Source organism: Oncorhynchus mykiss, chromosome 25 (assembly GCF_057628025.1).
Source record: "Oncorhynchus mykiss isolate SJ-2025 chromosome 25, ASM5762802v1, whole genome shotgun sequence".
NCBI classification, from domain to species: domain Eukaryota; kingdom Metazoa; phylum Chordata; class Actinopteri; order Salmoniformes; family Salmonidae; genus Oncorhynchus; species Oncorhynchus mykiss.
This window is the reverse complement of record NC_143046.1, coordinates 69,767,025-69,788,617: the sequence shown is the minus strand read 5'-3', so window position 1 is coordinate 69,788,617 and position 21,593 is coordinate 69,767,025. Positions and strand designations below refer to the sequence as shown.

Below are 21,593 nucleotides of genomic sequence, written 5' to 3'. Positions count from 1 at the left end.
TTTTGTGACTTGGTGAATGACTGACTGATATAGGAAAATAGATATTGGGGATTAATCAAAGTTAGAATTTGATGACTACATCCACTGTCCCTGGTGAGTTCTCCTACAAGTTAGTTAAAGTTATAATTTTATCCCTTATCTCCATAGAAAGGACATATACCAGGTTTCGAAGGCATCCGCTCTGAAGCTGGGGCCAGCAGATCTGTAGGCCAGAAAAAATATGCACGAAAAGTAACCTTACAACCTATTCAATCTCTTTTGAACACTTGTGTGATGTTATTCAGTGGTCTTACTGCTTTACTTGTAACAACCTGTCATTAGTGTTTATGATGCAGTCTTGATACAATGCTGACATAACAGGTTATGGCCGTTTACAACCAACCATTTTATTGATACTACTGGGATAACTCCATTTAAGCTTGAAATGGTTTGACTGGTTTAACTTCTCACCATTTCAAGAATCTTAAATGATTACCTTCAATTGGAACAGATGCTCTATTGTTTTCATGTATCATGGAGTGGTATGGCACGCACAATGTCACACTTGCATCAACTTTGCATAATTTTATAACAGGCTGCAACTAAATGGGTGTTTCCAAGGAGCAATGCGTTTTTCAACATTACACACAGGCACGTTTCCTATTCTCAGTAACCTACTTTTGTTGAGGGTCTGCCAATAAACAATTATTACATTGTTTTTAACCATTTGTAAACCGTTATATTATTAAGGGGGTTTGTGCATTTTTAAACACCTTTTAATTGACATTTCCTGCAATCTAAAGCAACAAAAATACTATTAGGGTGTGGTGCCTGGCCTTGATAACAAATATAATATAATAAATATTTTAAAAATTATATTATATATTAAAAATTATATGAATTATTTGTATTCATTTTTTTACATAGTGGTGTAGTGCGAACAACAAGGTGGCGCAACGCCCCTCTTACATTATTTGGGGTGTTTGTGTGTGTGTGTGTGTGTGTCGACTTCATTTAATTGTTAAACTATTTAATAGTGTTTATAGGCAGACCGTCAAATAAAATGTTACCACTTTTTCCAACAAACGACTGACACTTAAGCCTAAATATTATCCATGTGTTAGACTTATCTGATGGCCTAACTGTAACATCTTACTCCACCTTTAAACCTCCGTTCTCACAGGCAAACCACAGCATTGACTTTGACACAGGCTCGGCCCTGGTGCTAACCATCGAGAGCACGCTGATCACCGCTTGCTCCTCTGAGTCGCTGGTCAGCAAGGGCCACTTCAAGAACTTCTGCATCCGCTTCGCCGAGGGCTTTGAGACGTCCTGGGACGACTGGAAGCCTGAGATCCGAGGAGACATGATCATGAACGCCTGTGAGTGATTGGACCGCGAGATGTTGACTTTTACATACAGACTGGGATTGAAAAAAAGCATGAAAATAGGATGGCTTGTCTGTATTTAGAGCTGGGCCTGGGAAAGCTGAGTTTTGAAGTTTAAGAATAAGTAGATACAATTACATAGGGAAGGGCTTCACCCAAATATTGTGTATCAAACGGACCAATACCTTTTGATATTCCACCCTAATTAAGGTCTATTTGTGCCCTACTTCTTGCAGTGTGGTTCCCTACACTGTGCTGTTCCCCTTTTTGATGTCATTTTGTTTGTTTTGCTGTTGTAGGTGTTGTTCCTGATGGCACATATGAAGTCTGCTCCAGAACCACAGGCCAGCTGTCAGCAGGTAAGTACTGCGCTGATAATGAGCATCGAACCTTGTGTTTATTATGAAAGGGGTCCGTGTGAACATTGTCAAGCTGTTATCCAAGACACAGCACAGCTGTTTTCTACTTCTCTGTGAACAAGATCTTTGTATTGTATTGAGTGATAGATGGATTTAGTGTAGGGTAATATTATCTCTCCCACTACGACCCTCAGAAAGCAGCAGTGCGGGCACCTGGGCACTAAACGTGCTATGGAAGATGTGTGGTATCGATGTCCACATGGACCCCAACATCGGCAAGCGGCTCAACGCCCTGGGCAACACGCTGACCTCGCTGACTGGCGAGGAGGACGTGGACGACATCGCTGACCTCAACTCCATCAACATGGTGGACTCTGATGAGGATGAGGCCGACACCATGTCGCCCACCATCCATATGGTCAGTCTTTCAGTCTTTGCCTAAACATGATAACCATGCTGAATATTTGTATAAATCACTTTGAACATGTGAATTGTATATTGAACAAAAACATAAACACAGCATGTAAAGCGTTGGTCCCATGTTTCATGAGCTGAAATGGAAGATCCCAGACATTTTCCATACACACAAAAAGTTTATTTCTCAAATTATGCGCACAAATTTCTTTACATCCCTGTTCGTGAGCATTTCTCCTTTGCCAAGATAATCCATCTACCTGATAGGTGTGGCATATCAAGAAGCTGATTAAACAGCATGATCATTACATAGGTACACCTTGTGCTGGGTTCAATAAAAGGCCACTCTAAAATAAGCAGTTTTGTCACACAACACAATGCCACAGATGTCTCATGTTTTGAGGGAGCGTGCAATTTCCATGCTGACTGCAGGTATGTCCACCAGAGCTGTCGCCAGAGAATTGAATGTTCATTGCACTACCATAAGCCTCATCCAACATCGTTTTATAGAATTTGTCAGTACGTCCAACCGGCCTCACAACCGCAGACCATGTGTAACCATGCCAACCCAGGACCTCCACATCCGGCTTCTTCACCTGCACGATCATCTGAGACCAGCCACCCGGACAGATAATGAAACTATTTGCACAACCAGTTTGCACAACCAAAGAATTTTGCACAACCAAAGAATTTCTACAAAAATTGTCAGAAACCATATCAGGGATGCTCATCTACATGCTCATCGTCCTCACCGGGGTTTTGACCTGACTGCAGTTCAGTGTCGTAACCGACTTCAGTGGGCGTATACTCCCCTTCGATGGCCACTGGAAAAGTGTGCTCGTCACGGATGAATCCTGGTTTCAACTGTAGCGGGCAGATGGAATACAGCGTAGTGTGAGCGAGTGGTCAACTTTGAACAGAGTTCCCCATGGTGGCGTTGGGGTTATGGTATGGACAAACTTAAGCTACGGACAATGAACACAATTTAATTTTATTGATGTCAATTTGAATGTACAGAGATACAGTGACGAGATCCTGAGGCCCATTGTCGCGCCATTCATCCACCGCCATCAACTCAGCATGATAATGCACGGCCCCATATCGCAAGGATTTGTACACAATTCCTGGAAGCTAAAAATGTCCCAGTTCTTCCATGGCCTGCATACTCAGCAGACATGTCACCCATTGAGCATGTTTGGGATGCTCTGGATTGACGTGTTGGATAGCGTGTTCCAGTTCCTGCCATTATCCAGCAACTTCGCACAGCCATTGAAGAGGACTGGGACAACATTCCACAGGCCACAATCAACAGCCTGATGAACTCTATGCGAATGAGATGTTGCGCTGCTTTGAGGCAAATGGTGGTCACACCAGATAGTGACTGGTTTTCTAATCCACACTCCTACTTCTTTTTTTAAGGTACAATTACTTGACCAAAAGTATGTGGACACCTGCTTGTCAAACATCTCATTCCAAAATCATGGGCATTAATATGAAGTTGGTCCCTCCTTTGCTGCTATAATAGCATCCACTCTTCTTGGAAGGCTTTTCACTAGATGTTGGAACATTGCTGCGGGGACATGCTTCCAGTCAGCCACAAGAACATTAGTGAGGTCGGTCACTGGTGTTGGGCATTAGGCCTGGCTCGCAGTCGGCTTTCCAATTCATCCTAAAGGTGTTCGATGGGGTTGAGGTCAGGGCTCTATGCAGGCCAGTCAAATTCTTCCACACCGATCTCTACAAACCATTTCTGTATGGACCTTGCTTTGTGCAGGCTGAAATAGAAAATGGCCTTCTCCAAACTGTTGCCAAAAAATTGTCAAGAATGCTGTAGCGTTAAGATTTCCCTTCACTGGAACTAAGGGGCCTAGCCCGAACCATGAAAAACAGCCCCAGACCATTATTCCTCCTACCAAAATTTACAATTGGCACTATGCATTGGGGCAGGTAGTGTTCTCCTGACATCAGCCATACCCAGATTCGTCCGTCGGACTGCCAGATGGTGAAGCGTGATTCATCACTCCAGAGAACACATTTCCACTGTTCCAGAGTCCAATGGCGGTGATCTTTACACACCCCAGCCGACGCTTGGCATTGCGCATGGTGATCTTAGGCTTGTTTGCGGCTGCTCGGACATGGAAAACCATTTCATGAAACTCCTAACATTACTTCCAGAAGCAGTTTGAACTCTGTAGTTAGTCTTGCAACCGAGGACAGAAGATTTGTACGCACTTCAGCACTTGCCGGTCCAGTTCTGTGAGCTTGCGTGGCCTACCACTTTGCGGCTGAGCTGTTGTTGCTCCTAGACTTTTCCACTTCACCATAAAAGCACTTACAGGTGACCAGGGCAGCTCTAGCAGGACAGAAATTTGACAAACTGACTTGTTGGAAAGGTGGCATCCTATGACAGTGCCACGTTGAATGTCACTGAGCTCTTCAGTAAGGCCATTCTACTGCCAATGTTTGTCTATGGAGATTGCATGGCTGTGTACTCGATTATACTTCTGTCAGCGACATGTGTGCCTGAAATGGCCAAATCCACAAATTTGAAGGGGTGTCTACATACTTTTGTATATATAGTGTATCTGTGACCAACAGATGCATATCTGTATTCCAATCATAAAATCCATGGTTTAATTTTTATTTCAATTGACTGATTTGCTTATATGAACTGTAACTCCGTAAAATAGTTGGAATTGTTGCGTAAGTCTGAGTGTGTTTAATACGCTGTTAGAGTTTGCTAATACCTGTGATTCTATTGCAGTACAACCACGAGACGGTTTAAAAGACTGTTTGTGTAAGAGATTATTGTAGCTCTGTGTGTGTAAACACCCTAAGTCTGTGTCAAAAATGTAAAAATCCACTGTGAGTGTTAAGGCTTTGCATATCTGTTCAAGCCACGTCAACCCCATCCAGCCACTGTGACAGCGCTAAAAGCTATCCAAGCTACCTAAGTCCATGCACCCAGTTGAACCTTGCCTTGGGTGTATCCTTACCGTTGCTTGCAGGGGAGCCCAGAGGGAGAGTGCAGCAGCCCAAGGCTCAGTCCCAGGCTCACGTTCAGGAAGCGGCTAGTAAACAGCATCCTGGGCCTGAAAAGCCCCAGTGTCCAGAGCGTCTCGGTACCAGCCGACTACCTAAGCGACTATTCTCCTCCCCAGTCCAGAGGGAACAGGGCCAGGGCTCCCAGACCCATATCCTGGGGATGTGTATGTACTGCCCCACCCTCTAGTCTCCTGTCTTCTGGGCCCCACAATCACGTTTAGGGTGGCATGAAGACTCTATCGTCCATGTTTCAAGCTGCAGAATAGATTTCAATTGCTAAGTTACACCATGAAATGTGGTAATCTCAGAGGGAAAACAAAATTCTATCACTTAGCAATTGACTTCGTGGGGTTTAAGCACTTTTGGTTCCCTTGTCACCTGGTTACACATGTTGTGATTACTTCCTTTTCTGAGAATTGGGTCATCAATTGGTCTCAAGGATTATGGTGATGGTGACTTCCATTTTGTGTATTTCTCTGCTGTTTATGTGTGTGTATAACTTGATTATTGGTGTGAGTATAAAATGTGGATTAGGTGGTGAGCTATGTAACTTTGGTGTAATAATTCATGCTTGGTTTAATACTTTTTTTGTGGTGTAATACAGTAACCCCGGTTGGTGGAGGTGTAATCTAATTCAGGTTATTTAATGTTGGTAATTTAGGTTATATAAATAACCAAACATTCTGTGGTGTAATATGTGAATTACAGGGTGTCATTTGTCCTCTATACTCCACAGGAGACCATAGACCTCAGGCGGCAAACGGCAGTGGGCAACCAGATCTTGGATCCCAGAAGGGGGAAGTTAAACAAAAGAATAGTGGACATCAGAGAGCTGAACGAGCAGGCCAAAGTCATTGATGACCTCAAGTAAGAGTTCTTCCTGTCAAATGCAATTATAACCTCATGTTGTATATTTTATCACCTAAAACAAGGATCAATCATGTTTCCATTCCCCACCCTTCAACAGGAAACTGGGAGCAAGTGAAGGCACAATCAACCAGGAGATCCAGCGCTACCAGCAGCTGGAGTCTGTGGCCGTCAACGACATCAGAAGAGACGTGCGCAAGAAACTACGACGCTCCAGCATGAGGGTGAGACAACTCATTTAATACCACCCTTTATTCAACTGGCATTTTCCGGTCTAAAATGTCATTAACCTGAGCTGAAATGGAAAGGACACCATGACTGATGAGCCCTGATCATTGCTTTTCTACCAGGCTGCGTCTCTGAAGGACAAGTGGGGTCTGGGATACAAACCCAGCTATAACCGTTCCAAGAGCATCTCTACAGCAGCAGGGAGGCCTCCACTCAAAAGGATTGAACGCCAAAGGTACTGGTAGAGGAATCTTCGCTTGCAGCCGGAACCTAGCAGTCGTGGGATCAATCAGGAATTCAGGAAGTGAATTGAATTTCCAATAGGTTGGATTGTTATTATTCTTATTTCCCTTTCAGTTCCAGAATAGGAGACGTTGATGACTTACCGGACATCAGAGTTGATGCGTCCTCCCCAGGACCGAGAGTCACCTTCAACATCCAGGACATGGTAGTGTATTGAAATAGTCCACAATAGTCTTCATGGTAGCTATTACCATGTAGACCCTGAGATAGGGCTGTAAACAATTGAATTCTCCAAGGTGGCAGTTGTACAGCAGCTGAAGAGAACTGGAGATGTGCATCCCTGAGTTATGGCATCATTTCATCTTCCATGTCCTTGTTTGTTTATCACTATGACAGGCCTCTTGACTGTGTGTGTCTAAACATTGTGGAAACGCTCTATGTCAGCGGAAGCTAAGTATTAGCTTTTTCGCTTGCTTGTAGCTTGAGGGAGAGTTAAGTGTGCCTTTTTTGAGCGCAAAATCCCATCCTGAACATGCCATACTTTCATTTTCTGGATGGATTCCATTGTTCTCTTTCTGTTCAACTGAAGATTAATAATCAGGACTCTACAAACCGACCGGTCAGTCCAGGAGAAGTCTTCAAGGTATTTGTAAAATCCCCCAAAAAACTATCCCGAACAAATGAAAATCCCAAAATAACCAGTTTTTTTTTCCCTCTCTTCTAATAAATTGGTTAAAACTGAAAACATGGACATTCCAAACAGGATGGTGAGATATAGGCTAGAACTATCAATCAATGCTTGATTGTCATATCTTGGTTTGAGTCATTCCTTGCCATCTATAATAGCTAGAGATGAGCTAGTCAAGTGCACTCTAGTTAATCATTTTACGCATTCAAATACAACTCTAATTGCAATATGGTCAGTAGGGAATAATATGCTCGGAATAACAAGGCTTTCAACCAGCCGTTGCCTCTGGTTATGTGTTACAAAGAAAACGATTTATTCACTGCATTGCTACGTCATTGACAATATTTTGCTGCTACGTAGATATGGATAGGCTATGCGTGTTCATTGTAGTATACATGCATAGTATGCTATGCATGTAGGTACTAAGTGGTTAGAATTATATTTGAGTATTACAATTGATTCACACCTTCCCATCCTGTTATGGAATTCCATGTTCCATGTTATGGAATTCCTAATCAACTTCCTTCAACCACAGATGTCTTTTCCTAATCACCGCAGCTATGCATGGCCAACTTCAAAACCTTAGGATGTATAGTTTGAGCCTAAAACTGTAAACCCTTACGTTGGCCAACCTCAGAATAAGTGTGCATCAAAGCCATGACTAGAGGTGACATTGAGTTTTCTTTCTTTCTTAGTTGGTGGTTGTTTATGACTAATACTGTCTTTTGTGAGGGCTTTTAATGTTTTCTGTTTTGGGAGTTTGTCAGTTTCATCCACTGTCCTGGAACCAGATGTTGTCCTGCAGCTTCTTTCTACCCAGGTGTCTTCATCCTAACATCCTCTTCATCCTCTTTATCTCCCACTCTGTATCTCTCTCCTATGTCCTCTCCCAGAGCATTGCATGATCTCTGAGCCTCCTGTGGGGGGAAAAAACTGACTGCACATAGCAACCTGTATTACAGGACATTGTTTCCTCTAGTAATATATATTATATCTAGCAATAGTCATGACATTGGCTGTGTGTGTGTGTGTGTGTGTGTGTGTGTGCGTGCGTGCGTCATGTTTGGACACGCCTACTCATTCCAGGGTTTCTTTATTTTTTACTATTTTCTACAGAATAATAGTGAAGACATGAAATACTATGAAATAACACGTATGGAATCATGTAGTAACCAAAAAAGTGTATATTTGAGGTTCTTCAAAGTAGCCACCCTTTGCCTTGATGACAGCTTTGCACACACTTTGCATTCTCTCAACCAGCTTCATGAGGTAGTCACTTGGAATGCATTTCAATTAACAGGTGTGCCATTTGTGGAATTTCTTTCCTTCCTAATGCACTTGAGCCAATCAGTTGTGTTGTGACAAGGCAGGGTGGTATACAGAAGATAGCCCTATTTGGTAAAATACCAAGTCCATATTATGGCAAGAACAGCTCAAAAAAGCATTACTTTAAGACATGAAGGTCAGTCAATCTGGAAAATTTCAAGAACTTTGAAAGTGTCTTCAGTCACAAAAACCATCAAGCAAGCGCTATGATGAAACTGGCTCTCATGAGGACCACCACAGGAAAGGAAGACCCAGAGTTAAGTTCATTAGAGTTAACTGCACCTGAGATTGCAGCCCAAATAAATGCTTCAGAGTTCAAGTAACAGACGCATCTCAACATCAACTGTTCAGAGAGGAGACTGCGTGAATCAGGCCTTCATGGTTGAATTAATGCAAAGAAACTACAAACTACAAAAGGACACCAATAATAAGAAGAAACTTGCTTGGGCCAAGAATCACAGGCAATGGACATTAGACCGGTGGAAATCTGTCCTTTTGTCTGAGGTCAAATTTGAGTTTTTTGGTTCCAACCGTCTTGTCTTTGTGAGACGCAGAGTAGGTGAACGGATGATCTCCGCATGTGTGATTCCCACCGTGAAGCATGGAGGAGGAGGTTTGGAGGTGTTTTGCTGTTGACACTGTCAGTGATTTTTATTTAAAATTCAAGGCACACTTAACCAGCATGGCTACCACAGCATTCTGCAATGATACTTCATCCCTCCTGATTTGCACTTAGTGGGACTATCATTTGCTTTTCAACAGGACAATGACCCAAAACACACCTCCAGGTATATTGATTTGTTTAACACTTTTTTGGTTACTACATGAGTCTATATGTGTTATTTCCTAGTTTTGATGTCTTCACTATTATTCTACAATGTAGAAAATAGCCAAAATAAAGAAAAACCCTTGAATGAGTATGTGTGTCCAAACTTTTGACTGGTACTGTATGTATGTATATATGCTAAGTTAGAGTAGATGTTAGTCACACACATTGGTTATGACAATTTTCTATCCACAATCGTGATAAATGAATTAGTACTACACGTGCATACAGTTCCTTTGAGCAGGATGCTATCTGCTACAGAGTTTATATCACTAAACATTTTTGACCTTTTCTAATTGAGAGAGTCTAACTGTCCCCCTCTCAACACCTCCCATCTGTCCTCTGCTGAAGTTTCCGGAGGAGACAGAAATGGATCTGTTGTCTATCACCATTGATGAGCGACTCCATCCTCATCTTCATCATCTTCATGATTTCCCATCCATTAGCGAAGGGCCCCACTCAGTGTTCAGTGCCCCTGCAACCCCTGCTGTCTTTTCACCTGGCATTCCCTTCCAGCACGACGACATGCGCCGCGACGAGCTCTCCTCCTCTTCCTCAGAGGATTCCGACAAGGAGGAAGAGTTTGACCGCGAGAGGCCTTCCTGCTACTTCAGGAGGCCTGTGTGAGTCCGCTCTCATTACTGTTTATTTGGCCTGTTTCTTGGACCCAGATTAAGCCTACTCTTGGACTAAAAAACATGCTCAATGGAGAATAATAATTCAAACTATTTATTATTTTATTCCTCCTGTTTTTGTGCCTGCTGATGACCCTGCTTTCCTCTCTGTGTCACAGCCAACCACCACACAGGAAGCCATCGGGCTTCGCCGCTGTCAGCCAGCTGTTCAGTGAGCGCTGGCCCAGCACGCCCACCAACCGCAGCCTCATGAGCTCGGTCACCGAGAGGAACATCGACTTTGAGCTGGACGTGCGCGTGGAGATTGACAGCGGCAAGTGTGTCCTGCACCCCACTACCCAGCAGCCGGAGAACGAGGATGTCTCCTTCAGAAGGTACGGCACCTGAACCCTAGGGATCTTCTAACTATTTTGATATATAGAGAGACCTATGCCATATTATAATCTAGACAAGTTATAAAGCATTATAGCTGCAGGCTTTAAGTAAAGTGTTACCAAAGTTTCTTTGTCAAAGAATGCTATGTAACCAAAGTGTTCCTACTCCTCCTGTACTGTAGGAGTTGTGATCGCAGCTCCAGGAGTCTGGACCAGGAATCTCCACCCAAGAAGAAGAAGCTCCAGCCCACCTATACCTCCACCACCCAGCTCCTGGCCGGGAAGAAGGTGCCCTCCTCTCTGCAGACCAAATCCAGTGACCTGGAGACCACTGTCTTTTACATTCCGGGAGTAGATGTCAAGGTCGGTTATTTTGCTTTCAGCCATTACTGATTTGTTTCCCTCTAGCTATGGAATGGTGTAAATAATGAGTTTAAACAATGACCCATCAATCGGATGCATTAAATGGTAGGATCTATATTGCTGTTGATGACCTAAGAGTTCAACTATTCTGATGCAAAACCATTTTTCAATTTCCTCCAACCCCAGTTGCACTACAACTCCAAGACCATAAAGACCGAGTCGCCTGATGCCTCACGCGGATCCTCCCTTCCCCGCACCCTCTCCAAAGAGTCCAAGCTGTATGGTATGAATGATAGCGGCCCTCACAACCCTCCCAATGCTGGCCAAAGCAAGACTAACTCGCTCCTTCCTCCCCCATCCCCACCTCTACCATCAGGTACTGAGAGCTCTCATCATTACCTGCATGCCCTTTCGCCTTCTGTGTTTACCTGCAGTAGAGCGTCACGTCTCCATCGTGCCCATAGACATCCTTAATCAACCCACCCATTAAAATCTAGTGCATGCTCAATTTGTCTTGTCCAAGGCTTTGATCTGTGAATGTTGAAGACGCCGGTGATTTCTGTGTTGGAATGTTTTAAGATCCGGTTTGATTTCATTCCGTTTTAAACACTTAGGGGGTGGGTGGATAGACGCAGAGTGGCTGTTTTTCTAAACGCTGTTGCAAAGATATTCTCCAGAGGAAAGAAAACATACAGTGGCAAGAAAAAGTATGTGAACCCTTTGGAATTACCTGGATTTCTGTGTAAATTGGTCATCAAATTTGATCTAATCTTCAGCTAAGTCACAACAATAGACAAACATAGTGTGCTTAAACTAATAACACACAAATTATTGTATTGTTCTTGTCTACATTGAATACATAGTTTAAACATTCACAGTGTAGGTTGGGGAAAGTATGTGAACCCCTAGGCTAATGACTTCTCAAAGCTAATTGGAGTCAGCAGTCGGCTAACCTGGACTCCAATCAATGAGACGTGATGTGAACCATGCCTCGAACAAAAGAGATCTCAGAAGACTTAAGAATTGTTGACTTGCATAAAGCTGAAAAGGGTTACAAAAGTATCTCTAAAAGTCTTGGATGTTCATCAGTCCACGGTAAGACAAATTGTCTATAAATGGAGAAAGTTCAGTACTGTTGCTACTCTCCCTAGGAGTGGCTGTCCTGCAAAGATGACTGCAAGAGCACAGCGCAAAATGCTCAATGAGGTTAATCTCTAATCCTAGAGTGTCAGCTAAAGACTTACAGAAAAAAGTCACAGCCCACTAACATCAAAACATCATCCCAGCTGTAAAGTATGGTGGAGGGAGCATCATGGTTTGGGCTGCTTTACTGCCTCAGGGCCTGGACAGCTTGCTATTATCAACAGAAAAATGAATTCCCAAGTTTATCGAGACATTTTCCAGGAGGATGTTAGGCTATCTGTCCTCCAATTGAAGCTCAACAGAAGTTGGGTGATGCAACAGGACAATGACCCAAAACACAGAAGTAAATCAACAACAGAATGGCTTCAACAGAAGAAAATACTGGAGTGGCCCAGTCAGAGTTCTGACCTCAACCCGATTTGAGATGTTGTGGCATGACCTCGAGAGCAGTTCACACCAGACATCCCAAGAATATTGCTGAACTGAAACAGTTTTGTAAAGAGGAATGATCCAAAATTCTCCCTGACCGTTTTGCAGGTCTGATCCGCAACTACAGAAATGTTTGGTTGAGGTTATTGCTGAGGGTCAACCAGTTATTAAATCCATGGGTTTGCATACTTTTTCCACCCTGCACTGTGAATGTTTACACGGTGTGTTCAATAAAGACATGAAAACGTATAATTGTTTTTTATTAGTTTAAGCAGACTGTGTTTGTATATTGTTGTGACCTAGATGAAGATCAGATCCAATTTTATGACCAATTTATGCAGAAATCCAGGTATTTCCAAAGGGTTCACACTTTTTCTTGACACTGTAACATGTAGACCCAAAAAGTAAATGAAAGCACAAGATCTTATTTCTTACCTTTTTTGTTTCATTTCCTTGGGAGCGAAAAACATTTGTTAAATCTGTCCCAATATCTGTTTCACTTTGTGTTTTCACTCTCTTACCAATGTTGGTGGGTGTAGGCCTTGTATATGTGACCCTGTCCAAACTCCGATCATGTCTCCCCTGCAGCCAAAGGCAAGGGCAGTGGTGGGGTGAAGACAGCCAAGCTGTATGCCTGGGTGGCCCTCCAGACCCTCCCAGAAGAGATGGTCATAAGCCCTTGTCTTCTGGACTTCCTGGAGAAAGCCTTGGAGACCATTCCCATCACACCGGTGGAAAGGAACTATACTGGTATGTAGGGTCATTCCATTGCAAATAGATCACCTGTTCACCTCACCTCTTTGGATTTTAATTGTGCAAAAAATCCATAAATGTTTGCTGGACCTAAAACATCAACAACTTACAAAACTGTTGCTCAAAGCTGACCCCTTTTTGTCTCTGTGTGTCTCAGATTTGAACTCCCAGGAGGAGGACTTAGGCCAGTTTGATCCAGTGGAGCCCCTGGAGGAGTCCACCACATCCCTGGTGTCCTCATCCACCTCTGCCTACTCCTCCTTTCCTGTGGACGTGGTGGTTTATGTCAGAGTACAGGTAACCTACCTCTGTCTGCCCGCCTTACTGTGGTCCCCATAGCTCAGTTCTTGTAACTCTGTTCTCCATTGTACAATATGAGTATGTTTTGCTGTCGTAATGTCCAATCCCTGAGACACCACACTCAAAGTAATGACGTTTTCAAATTCTATTCTAATCTGACTCAATGTCTCTAGCCCTCTCAGATCCGCTTCAGCTGCTTGCCCATGTCCAGAGTGGAGTGTATGCTGAAACTGCCATCTCTAGACCTGGTCTTCTCCTCTAATCGCGGTGAACTGGAGATCCCATCCAGCACCCAACCTACCGACGGCCTAAATACACCCTCCTCCACCCCCCTGAGCCAACACATCCTCAAACCACCCCCTGGCAAAGGAGGTATAGATAGCAACACCCAAAGCACCTGTAAAGCAACTTCTAGGTGTGTGAGTGGATTCATTTTGTTTTCTAAGCCTATCTGGTCCATAATAAAACCTATTTGATCTAATCTCCAGGACCCTCTCCATCTCTGGGTAGCCCTCTGGGCCGGACCCATCACAGCAGCAGCCAGTCAGACCTCACCGCCCCCCCCAGCAACTCCTCAGGGCTCAGCTTCACTGCCTGCATGTCAGACTTCTCCCTCTACGTGTTCCACCCTTACGGGGCAGGGAAACAGAAGTCTGCTGTTACAGGGCAGGCACCAGGCTCAGGACCTCTAGGTATGGAAAAGTGTAGTGGAAAGTTTCTCAACTTCAACATTTCTCATGTATATTCTAATATTCTATAGCAATTTGAATGGGGTTTTTTTTCTGAGTGGATGGTCGGGTGCCGGAACATTGACCTGAAACTAAGCCCATTTCATTCCTTTATTACATTGAGACACGATCACATTTCCTTATTTATTCATGGTAATACTTGGGAGCAGATTTTTTTTAAATGAAACGTATTCTTAACTGAATTCCTGGTGATTTTTATTATTTATTTACCTAAAACTAAAATCCTAAAAAAATATAGACAGTGCCCTCAAAGTATTCCCACCTCTTGACTTTTTCCACATTTTGTTGTTACAGCCTAAATTTAAAATGAATCAAATTGAGATTTTGTGTCACTGGCCTACGCACAATACCCAAGCATTTCAAAGTGGAATTATGTTTTTAGAATCTTTTACAAATTAATAAAAAATGAAAAGCACAAGTGTCTTGAGTCAATAAGTATTGAATCCCTTTGTTATGGCAAGCATAATTAACTTCAGGAGGAAAAATGTGCTTAACACGTCACATAATAAGTTACACTCTGTGTAAGTTACTCACTCTGTGTGCAATAATAGTGTTTAATGTGCTTTTTGACTACAGCATCTCTGTACCCCACACATACTATTATCTGTAAGGTCCCTCAGTCAAGCAGTGACTTTCAAACACATTCAACCACAAAGACCAGGGAGGTTTTCCAATGCTTTGCAAAGGAGGGAACTTATTCGTAGGTTTAAAAATAAATAAATAAAACATACATTAAATATCCCTTTGAGCATGGTGAAGTTATTAATTACTCTTTGGATGGTGTATCAATATAGACAGTCACTACAAAGATACAGGCATCCTTCCTAACTCAGTTGCCGGAGAGGAAGGAAACCGCTCAGGGATTTCACCATGAAGCCAGTGGTGGCTTTAAAACAGTTAGTTGAAAGGCTGTGATGGGAGAAAATTGAGGATGGATCAACAACATTGTAGTTACTCTACAATACTAACCTAAATGACAGAGTGAAAAGAAGGAAGCATGTACAGAATTTTAAAAATTCCAAAACATTCATCCTGTTCGTGTTAAAGTAAAACTGCAAAACAAAAACATTTAAATTAATTTTATGTCCTGTGTACAAACTCTTATGTTTGGGGCCAATCCAACATAACACATTACTGAGTGCCAGTCTTCATATTTTCAAGCATGGTGGTGGCTGCATCATGTTATAGGTATGCTTGTCATTGGCAAGGACTAGGAGTTTTTTAAGATAAAAATAAACGGAATAGAGCTAAGCTCAAGCAAAATCCTAGAGGAAAACCTGGTTCAGTCTGCTTTCCAACAGACACTGGGAGCCAAATTCACCCATAACCCAAGGCCAGATATATATTGGAGTTGCTTACCAAGATGACATTGACTTTTCCTGTGGCCTAGTTACATTTTTGACTTAAATCGTCTTGAAAATCAATGGCAAGACTTGAAAATGGCTGTCTAGCAAGGATCAACAACCAACTTGACAGAGCTGGAAGAATACATTAAAAAAATAATTTGCAAATATTGCACAATCCAAGTGTGCAAAGCTCTTTAGAGACTCGCCCAGAAAGACTCTCAGCTGTATGTCACCACCAAAGGTGATTCTAACATGTATTGACTCAGTGGTGAGAATGAGATATTTCTGTATTTCTTTTTCAATAAATTATCCAAACTTTGGTGTGTAGATGGGTGAGAACTTTTTTTTAAAGTGGAATAAGTCCAGGAATATGAATACTTTCTGAAGACACTGTAATTAGCATCATACATTCCCCATAAAAATCTGTCAGTTTAAACTAGGGATATCTATATTTTTTTTGTATTGGATACGGGTGTCTCAATCCACCGCATCCGCCGATGTTGTTCTATAGCCTATGTTTAGTACTGTGCATTATATTGCAGTGAAGTCTACCAACTACGCTGTACAGCATGCCTCAGAGTGATAGTGTACTTTCACAGCAGGCTTGTTCAGTCTTCCATCAGTTCAATGTGTAGCATTAAAACAGCGCTATGAAGTGTCGCCTCATAGCTGTTCTTTCCTTTAAGGTACAGTGGATGAAGAGCCGTCCTCTGTGACTGGGAGGAAGGATTCCCTCAGCATCAACCTGGAGTTCGTCAAGGTCAGCCTGTCCAGAATGAGACGCACCGGAGGACCAACCTTTATCGAGAGTTTTATACCTGGCAAGGGGGGCAAGATGGACACCACCCTCATCAATATCTCAGGTGCCTTGGAACGGGGTTAATGGTTGGACACTGTCTAACCTGAGCTCAATCTTTGGTCTTCAAAATGGGAATGTCATGTATATCTTGACAATGAAGCTGATCCATTTTGACATTTCAATTCCCCTGCCAAGATGGTTGAATCCACAGACACTGGTATTCCTGACCAACTTTGAATGTTTTCTCTCTCTTAGCTGTGTGTGACATCGGCTCTGCCTCCTTCAAGTATGACATGCGGAGGCTGAGTGAAATCCTGGCCTTCCCCAGAGCCTGGTACCGCCGCAGCATCGCCCGACGCCTCTTCCTAGGAGACCAGACCATCAACATGCCAACAGGTAGAAACACAACTCCTCGATAGGCCTTTGCGCCCTGTGAGTGTAATTTTCCTTGTGTAATAAATGATCAAAATGTTTACTTCTGACTGGGTTTATTTCCTATTTACTCTGTTTTCTCTCACTCTCCGACTCTGTTAATGTCAGTCCCTTTAAAACCTTAGGGATGTTTTCCCCAAACCTGTGTTTGTTTCAGAACATGCCCTTTACCTGAACCTGCTTCTCTCCTCCAGCCTCGGGTCCAGCGACCCCAGACTCTGTAGAAAACATGGCCCAACACCTGTCACCAGAGTCCAGCCGTAAAGCCTACTGGAGGACCTGGGACGGTAGCACTGGGCAGCACATTCCCCAGTCCCCCAACGTGTTCTCAGACCACTCCACTGGGAGCAACATGTCCCCCGGGGGCCTGTCCTCCCACCTCAAATCCCCGGCCCCTGGACGCACCAGGAGTGTCTCTGATTCCTCTGCCCCCAGAAGAGGTACCAACTCAAAAATGAGTGCTCAGCATCATCAAGGAACACTATCTAATTAAAACTGTGTTAATGTTGTTTATTTTAGCTTAGTATGGAGATTGTTTTCACAAGCTAGACTTAAAATGCAGTTAGAATGATGAATGAATACTTTATCCCTCATTAAGACTGGGAATAACTTTGTCCGTAATAACTTTGCCCGCAAAACACCAATCTCAACGTCAACACTGAAGAGGCGACTCCGGAATGCTGCCCTTCTAGGCAGAGATCCTCTGTCCAGTGTCTGTGTTCTTTTGCCCATCTTAATATTTTATTTTTATTGGCCAGTCTGAGATATGGTTTTTTCTTTGCAAATCTGCCGAGAAGGCCAGCATCCTGGAGTCGCCTCTTCACTGTTGACGTTGAGACTGGTGTTTTGCGGGTACTATTTAATGAAGCTGCCAGTTGAGGACTTGAGGCGTCTGTTTCTCAAACTAGACACTCTAATGTACCTGTCCTCTTGCTCAGTTGTGCACCGGGGCCTCCCACTCTTCTTTCTATTCTGGTTAGAGACAGTTTGCGCTGTTCTTATGAAGGGAGTAGAAAATGTATAGCTATAACCCCGCAGGAAGTTTCTTGGAAATTTCTCGCATGGAATAGCCTTCATTTCTCAGAACAAGAATAGACTGACGAGTTTCAGAAGAAAGTCCTTTGTTTCTGGCCATTTTGAGCCAGTAATCGAACCCACAAATGCTGATGCTCCAGATACTCAACTAGTCCAAATAAGGCCAGTTGTATTATTTTAATGGTAAAAAAAAAGGCTTTTCTTTCAAAAACAAGGACATTTCTAAGTGACCTTAAACTTTTGAACGGTAATGTATTTCCCTCCCATGCAGATTCTGTGACCAAGACGTCCACGCCATCGTTCAATAAGAGCGGCAAGGCAGCCGGCCCCCAGGGGACCCCGTGGGAGACACTAGTGGTGTTCGCCATCAACCTGAAGCAGCTCAACGTTCAGATGAACATGAGCAATGTCATGGGCAACAACACGTATGTCTTCCTTTTACCCCTCCCACTCAACACACTATACTCTACACACTAGGAGCCAGTTTCCCAGACACAGATTTAAGTCTATTCCTTATAATTCATATCAGCATATGACTTAATGTCTATATCTGACTACCTATAAAAACATAACACAATCTGACATATAACCCTTACCAAAGCTATGATTCTGAACATTGAAATATTTCTGTTGAAACAAACCATGCCTCATAGAAAGCAGATGTTGATTATTCATGAGGAGGTGGGTGGAACTAACTTTTCCCCCTTTGCTCTTGTTTACCTCTAGTTGGACCACCAGTGGGCTGAAGAGTCAGGGTCGTCTGTCAGTGGGTAGTAACAGAGACAGAGAAATCAGCATGTCCGTGGGTCTGGGCCGCTCCAAACTGGACTCTAAAGGCGGCGTGGTGGGGGGCAATATAGATGTCAACACCCTGGAGATGGTCTGTAAGTACAGGGATGGGGAATCATGTATTATGCCACTGGCATGTACTGTTTTTGTGCAATTCCTAAATACATTGTTATGGATGTCAAAGATTGAACTCTGGCCTCGGGTCTTGGTGTTTTTAAATGATAAATGCATCCACCTCTAACTTAAATATCCCTGTCAAACGAGTAGAACTTGAAATCCCTCTGCCGATCCTAACAACACATGTTTGTTGAAGCCCACATCTCGGAGCACCCCAACCAGCAGCCCAGCCATAACATCCAGATCACCATGGGTTCCACGGAGGCCCGTGTGGACTACATGGGCTCCAGCATCCTCATGGGCGTCTTCAGCAACGCAGACCTGAAGCTTAAGGATGAGTGGAAGGTCAACCTGTGCACTGTGGAGACAAGCCTATCAGAGAAAAGGTAAATAAGCTAGCCGAGCCTACCAGAGAAAATGAATAGCTATAACCCCCCTGGAAGCTACATTCTTGTATGTTCTCATTCTCTCTCATTTGTGGCCCCTTTCTCCCTCTGTCCCTTCCCCCTCTTCTCTTTCTCATTCTTTTTTCCTCTTTTTTTACCTCTCTTTCTACCTATCCCTCCCTCTCTCCAGTAAGATATTTGTCCAAGGGGACTTGCAGTGGGATATCTTCCAGGTGATCATCTCGCGCTCCACTACCCCCGACCTCATCAAGATTGGGATGAAGCTGCAGGAGTTTTTCACCCAGCAGTTTGACACAAGCAAACGAGCATTGTCCACATGGGGTCCAGTCCCCTACCTGCCCCCCAAGGCGCCGGTCATCAACATTGAGAAAGGTGCTGCAGAGCTGTGTAAGTATCCATTATGACTGGGTTCCCGGGTTCATCAAGTAAATGGACTGGTTTCGATCTAAATGCTCATCCACTCTTTCCGTCCCTTTCCCCCTCTATTGTCATTGCACCTTACGGATCTCTCCCTTCCTCTCTCCTAGACATGGATGCGGCCCACCATCGACACTGGCCTGGAGTTCTGAAGGTGATCGCCGGGTGCCACATCTCCCTCTTCCAGATGCCTCTTCCAGAAGACGCAGTGCAACTGGGTGGCTCCATTAGTCTCCATGGCAACCACATGACCCTGGCCTGCTTCCATGGGCCCAACTTCCGCTCCAAGTCCTGGGCCTTATTCCACCTGGAAGAGCCCAACATAGCTTTTTTGACTGAGGCTCAGAAGATATTGGAGGACGGTAAGGCTTTCAAGAGACTGAGAGGAGGGATGGGGAATTTGGATTTATTTGGGTAAAAAACTATACAACAATATGTACAGTGTCTTCCCAGAGGATAGGACTTAAGTGTTTTAATTGATACTTTTGTTTCCAAAGTGGTCCTCAATGGTAAAATAAATCAAACATCTAATGATCGAAAACTAAAAAGAATTGAACAATGAACAACCACATTACATTCATATAGGCATACAAACGAAGTGGCACATCATCCCTAAGCAAGTTGCCCAAAATACCTCTAACCTCAACCTATTTTCTATCCAATCAGGCTCCACTGATGAGTCCACCTACATCGTGCAGACGTTGGCTTTTAATCTGGGTCACAACACTATGGAAACCAAACCCTGCGGGGCGCTAGAGAGCCCCATGGCCACCATCACCAAAATCACCCGTCGCAGGCACGAAAACCCACCTCACGGAGTAGCCACGGTCAAAGAGTGGTTCAACTACGTAACTGCCATGAGGAATGAGGGTAAAGGGTACTAAATACTACCCATGTCAAATTCAAGGTCTATTGTTTCCTTTGACCCAATGTTATTCAAGACATCTGCCTCATTCTAATGTATCCTGTTCCCCAGAACTGAACCTCTTGCGCAACGTACACGCCAACAACCCAGAGAGCGGGGCGGCCGCCAAGAGTTCAAGCCTGCTCAGCAGCTTCAGCGGCTCTTCCAGCTACAACCACGAGACGGAGACAATCTTCGCCCTTCCTAGGATGCAGCTGAATTTCAGCTCCAAAAACTTTCAGGATCCTGAGGAACCCTCCTTGACTGGTAGGCTCAGTTGAGTTATACACTGAGTGTACAAAACATTGAGTTGCACCACCCCCTTGCCCTCAGAACAGCCTAAATTCGTCAGGGCATTGAGTCTACAAGGTGTCGAAAGAGTTCCACACGGATGCTGGCCAATGTTGACGCCAATGCTTCCCACAGTAGTTGTGTAAAGTTGGCTGGATATCCTTTGGGTGGTGGCCTGTTCATGATACACACGGTAAACTGTTGAATGTAAAACCCAGCATCGTTGCAGTCCTTCACACACTCAAACCGGTGTGCCTGGCACCTACTACCATACCCTGTTCAAAGGCACTTAACCCATAAGAGTCTAAGTCGAGGGGGGGGGTCTACTAAGCTATATGGAATTGTTTTAAGAAGGTCATCCCAAGGATCATTTAGCTATTTGATTTTGAATTTTAATACCCCTTGAAAATTATGTTAGGCCTTTATTAGCCCATATTGAATAACAGATTCACTGCATGGAACAACAGTCCCCAAAATATCTAAAGGAAGTTTGTTCTGAAGTGTCTGACCTGTATCTGAGAGACACTACATGACCAAAAGTATGTGTGGACACCTGCTCATCGTACATCACGTTCCAAAATAATGGGAATTAATAATGAGTTGGTCCCCTATTTGCTACTATAACAGCCTCTACTCTTTTGGGAAGGATTTCAACTAGATGTTGGAACATTGCTGCGGGGACTTGCTTCCATTCAGCCACAAGCATTAGTGAGGTCGGGCACTAATGTTGGGCGACTAGGCCTGGCTCGCAGTCAGTGTTCCAATTCATCCCAAAGGTGTTTGATTGTCATGCTGAAACAGGAAAGGGCCTTCCCCAAACTGTTGCCACAAAGTTGGAAGTAAAGAATTGTCTAGAATGTTATTGTTTGCTGTAGTGTTAAGATTTCCCTTCACTGGAACTAAGGGGCTGAGCCCGAACCATGAAGAACATCCCCAGACCATTATTC

General features: G+C 43.7%; 1 protein-coding gene across 50 annotated transcripts in view; it reads left to right on the top strand.

The window, feature by feature from the left end:
• The window catches only part of LOC110505661 (bridge-like lipid transfer protein family member 1), a 90,422-nt gene that overhangs the window by 66,302 nt on the left and 2,527 nt on the right, over positions 1-21,593 (top strand). For 7 of the 50 annotated variants that reach the window (XM_090220926.1, XM_090220927.1, XM_036962766.2 and 4 more), the window contains 28 exons: positions 148-231; positions 1,163-1,361; positions 1,667-1,726; positions 1,921-2,144; positions 5,149-5,349; positions 5,922-6,052; positions 6,153-6,276; positions 6,403-6,515; positions 6,638-6,728; positions 7,113-7,166; positions 9,715-9,986; positions 10,157-10,372; positions 10,555-10,735; positions 10,922-11,111; positions 12,896-13,057; positions 13,218-13,357; positions 13,534-13,732; positions 13,849-14,052; positions 16,142-16,318; positions 16,510-16,650; positions 16,881-17,126; positions 17,993-18,146; positions 18,448-18,605; positions 18,824-19,013; positions 19,204-19,421; positions 19,562-19,813; positions 20,118-20,321; positions 20,428-20,622. In XM_090220926.1, the coding sequence (XP_090077052.1) occupies positions 148-231; positions 1,163-1,361; positions 1,667-1,726; positions 1,921-2,144; positions 5,149-5,349; positions 5,922-6,052; positions 6,153-6,276; positions 6,403-6,515; positions 6,638-6,728; positions 7,113-7,166; positions 9,715-9,986; positions 10,157-10,372; positions 10,555-10,735; positions 10,922-11,111; positions 12,896-13,057; positions 13,218-13,357; positions 13,534-13,732; positions 13,849-14,052; positions 16,142-16,318; positions 16,510-16,650; positions 16,881-17,126; positions 17,993-18,146; positions 18,448-18,605; positions 18,824-19,013; positions 19,204-19,421; positions 19,562-19,813; positions 20,118-20,321; positions 20,428-20,622 (4,780 nt within the window). The remainder of the gene's footprint in view (positions 1-147; positions 232-1,162; positions 1,362-1,666; positions 1,727-1,920; positions 2,145-5,148; positions 5,350-5,921; positions 6,053-6,152; positions 6,277-6,402; positions 6,516-6,637; positions 6,729-7,112; positions 7,167-9,714; positions 9,987-10,156; positions 10,373-10,554; positions 10,736-10,921; positions 11,112-12,895; positions 13,058-13,217; positions 13,358-13,533; positions 13,733-13,848; positions 14,053-16,141; positions 16,319-16,509; positions 16,651-16,880; positions 17,127-17,992; positions 18,147-18,447; positions 18,606-18,823; positions 19,014-19,203; positions 19,422-19,561; positions 19,814-20,117; positions 20,322-20,427; positions 20,623-21,593) is intronic. The other 43 variants (XM_090220949.1, XM_090220947.1, XM_090220943.1 and 40 more) reach the window with 32 other exon arrangements.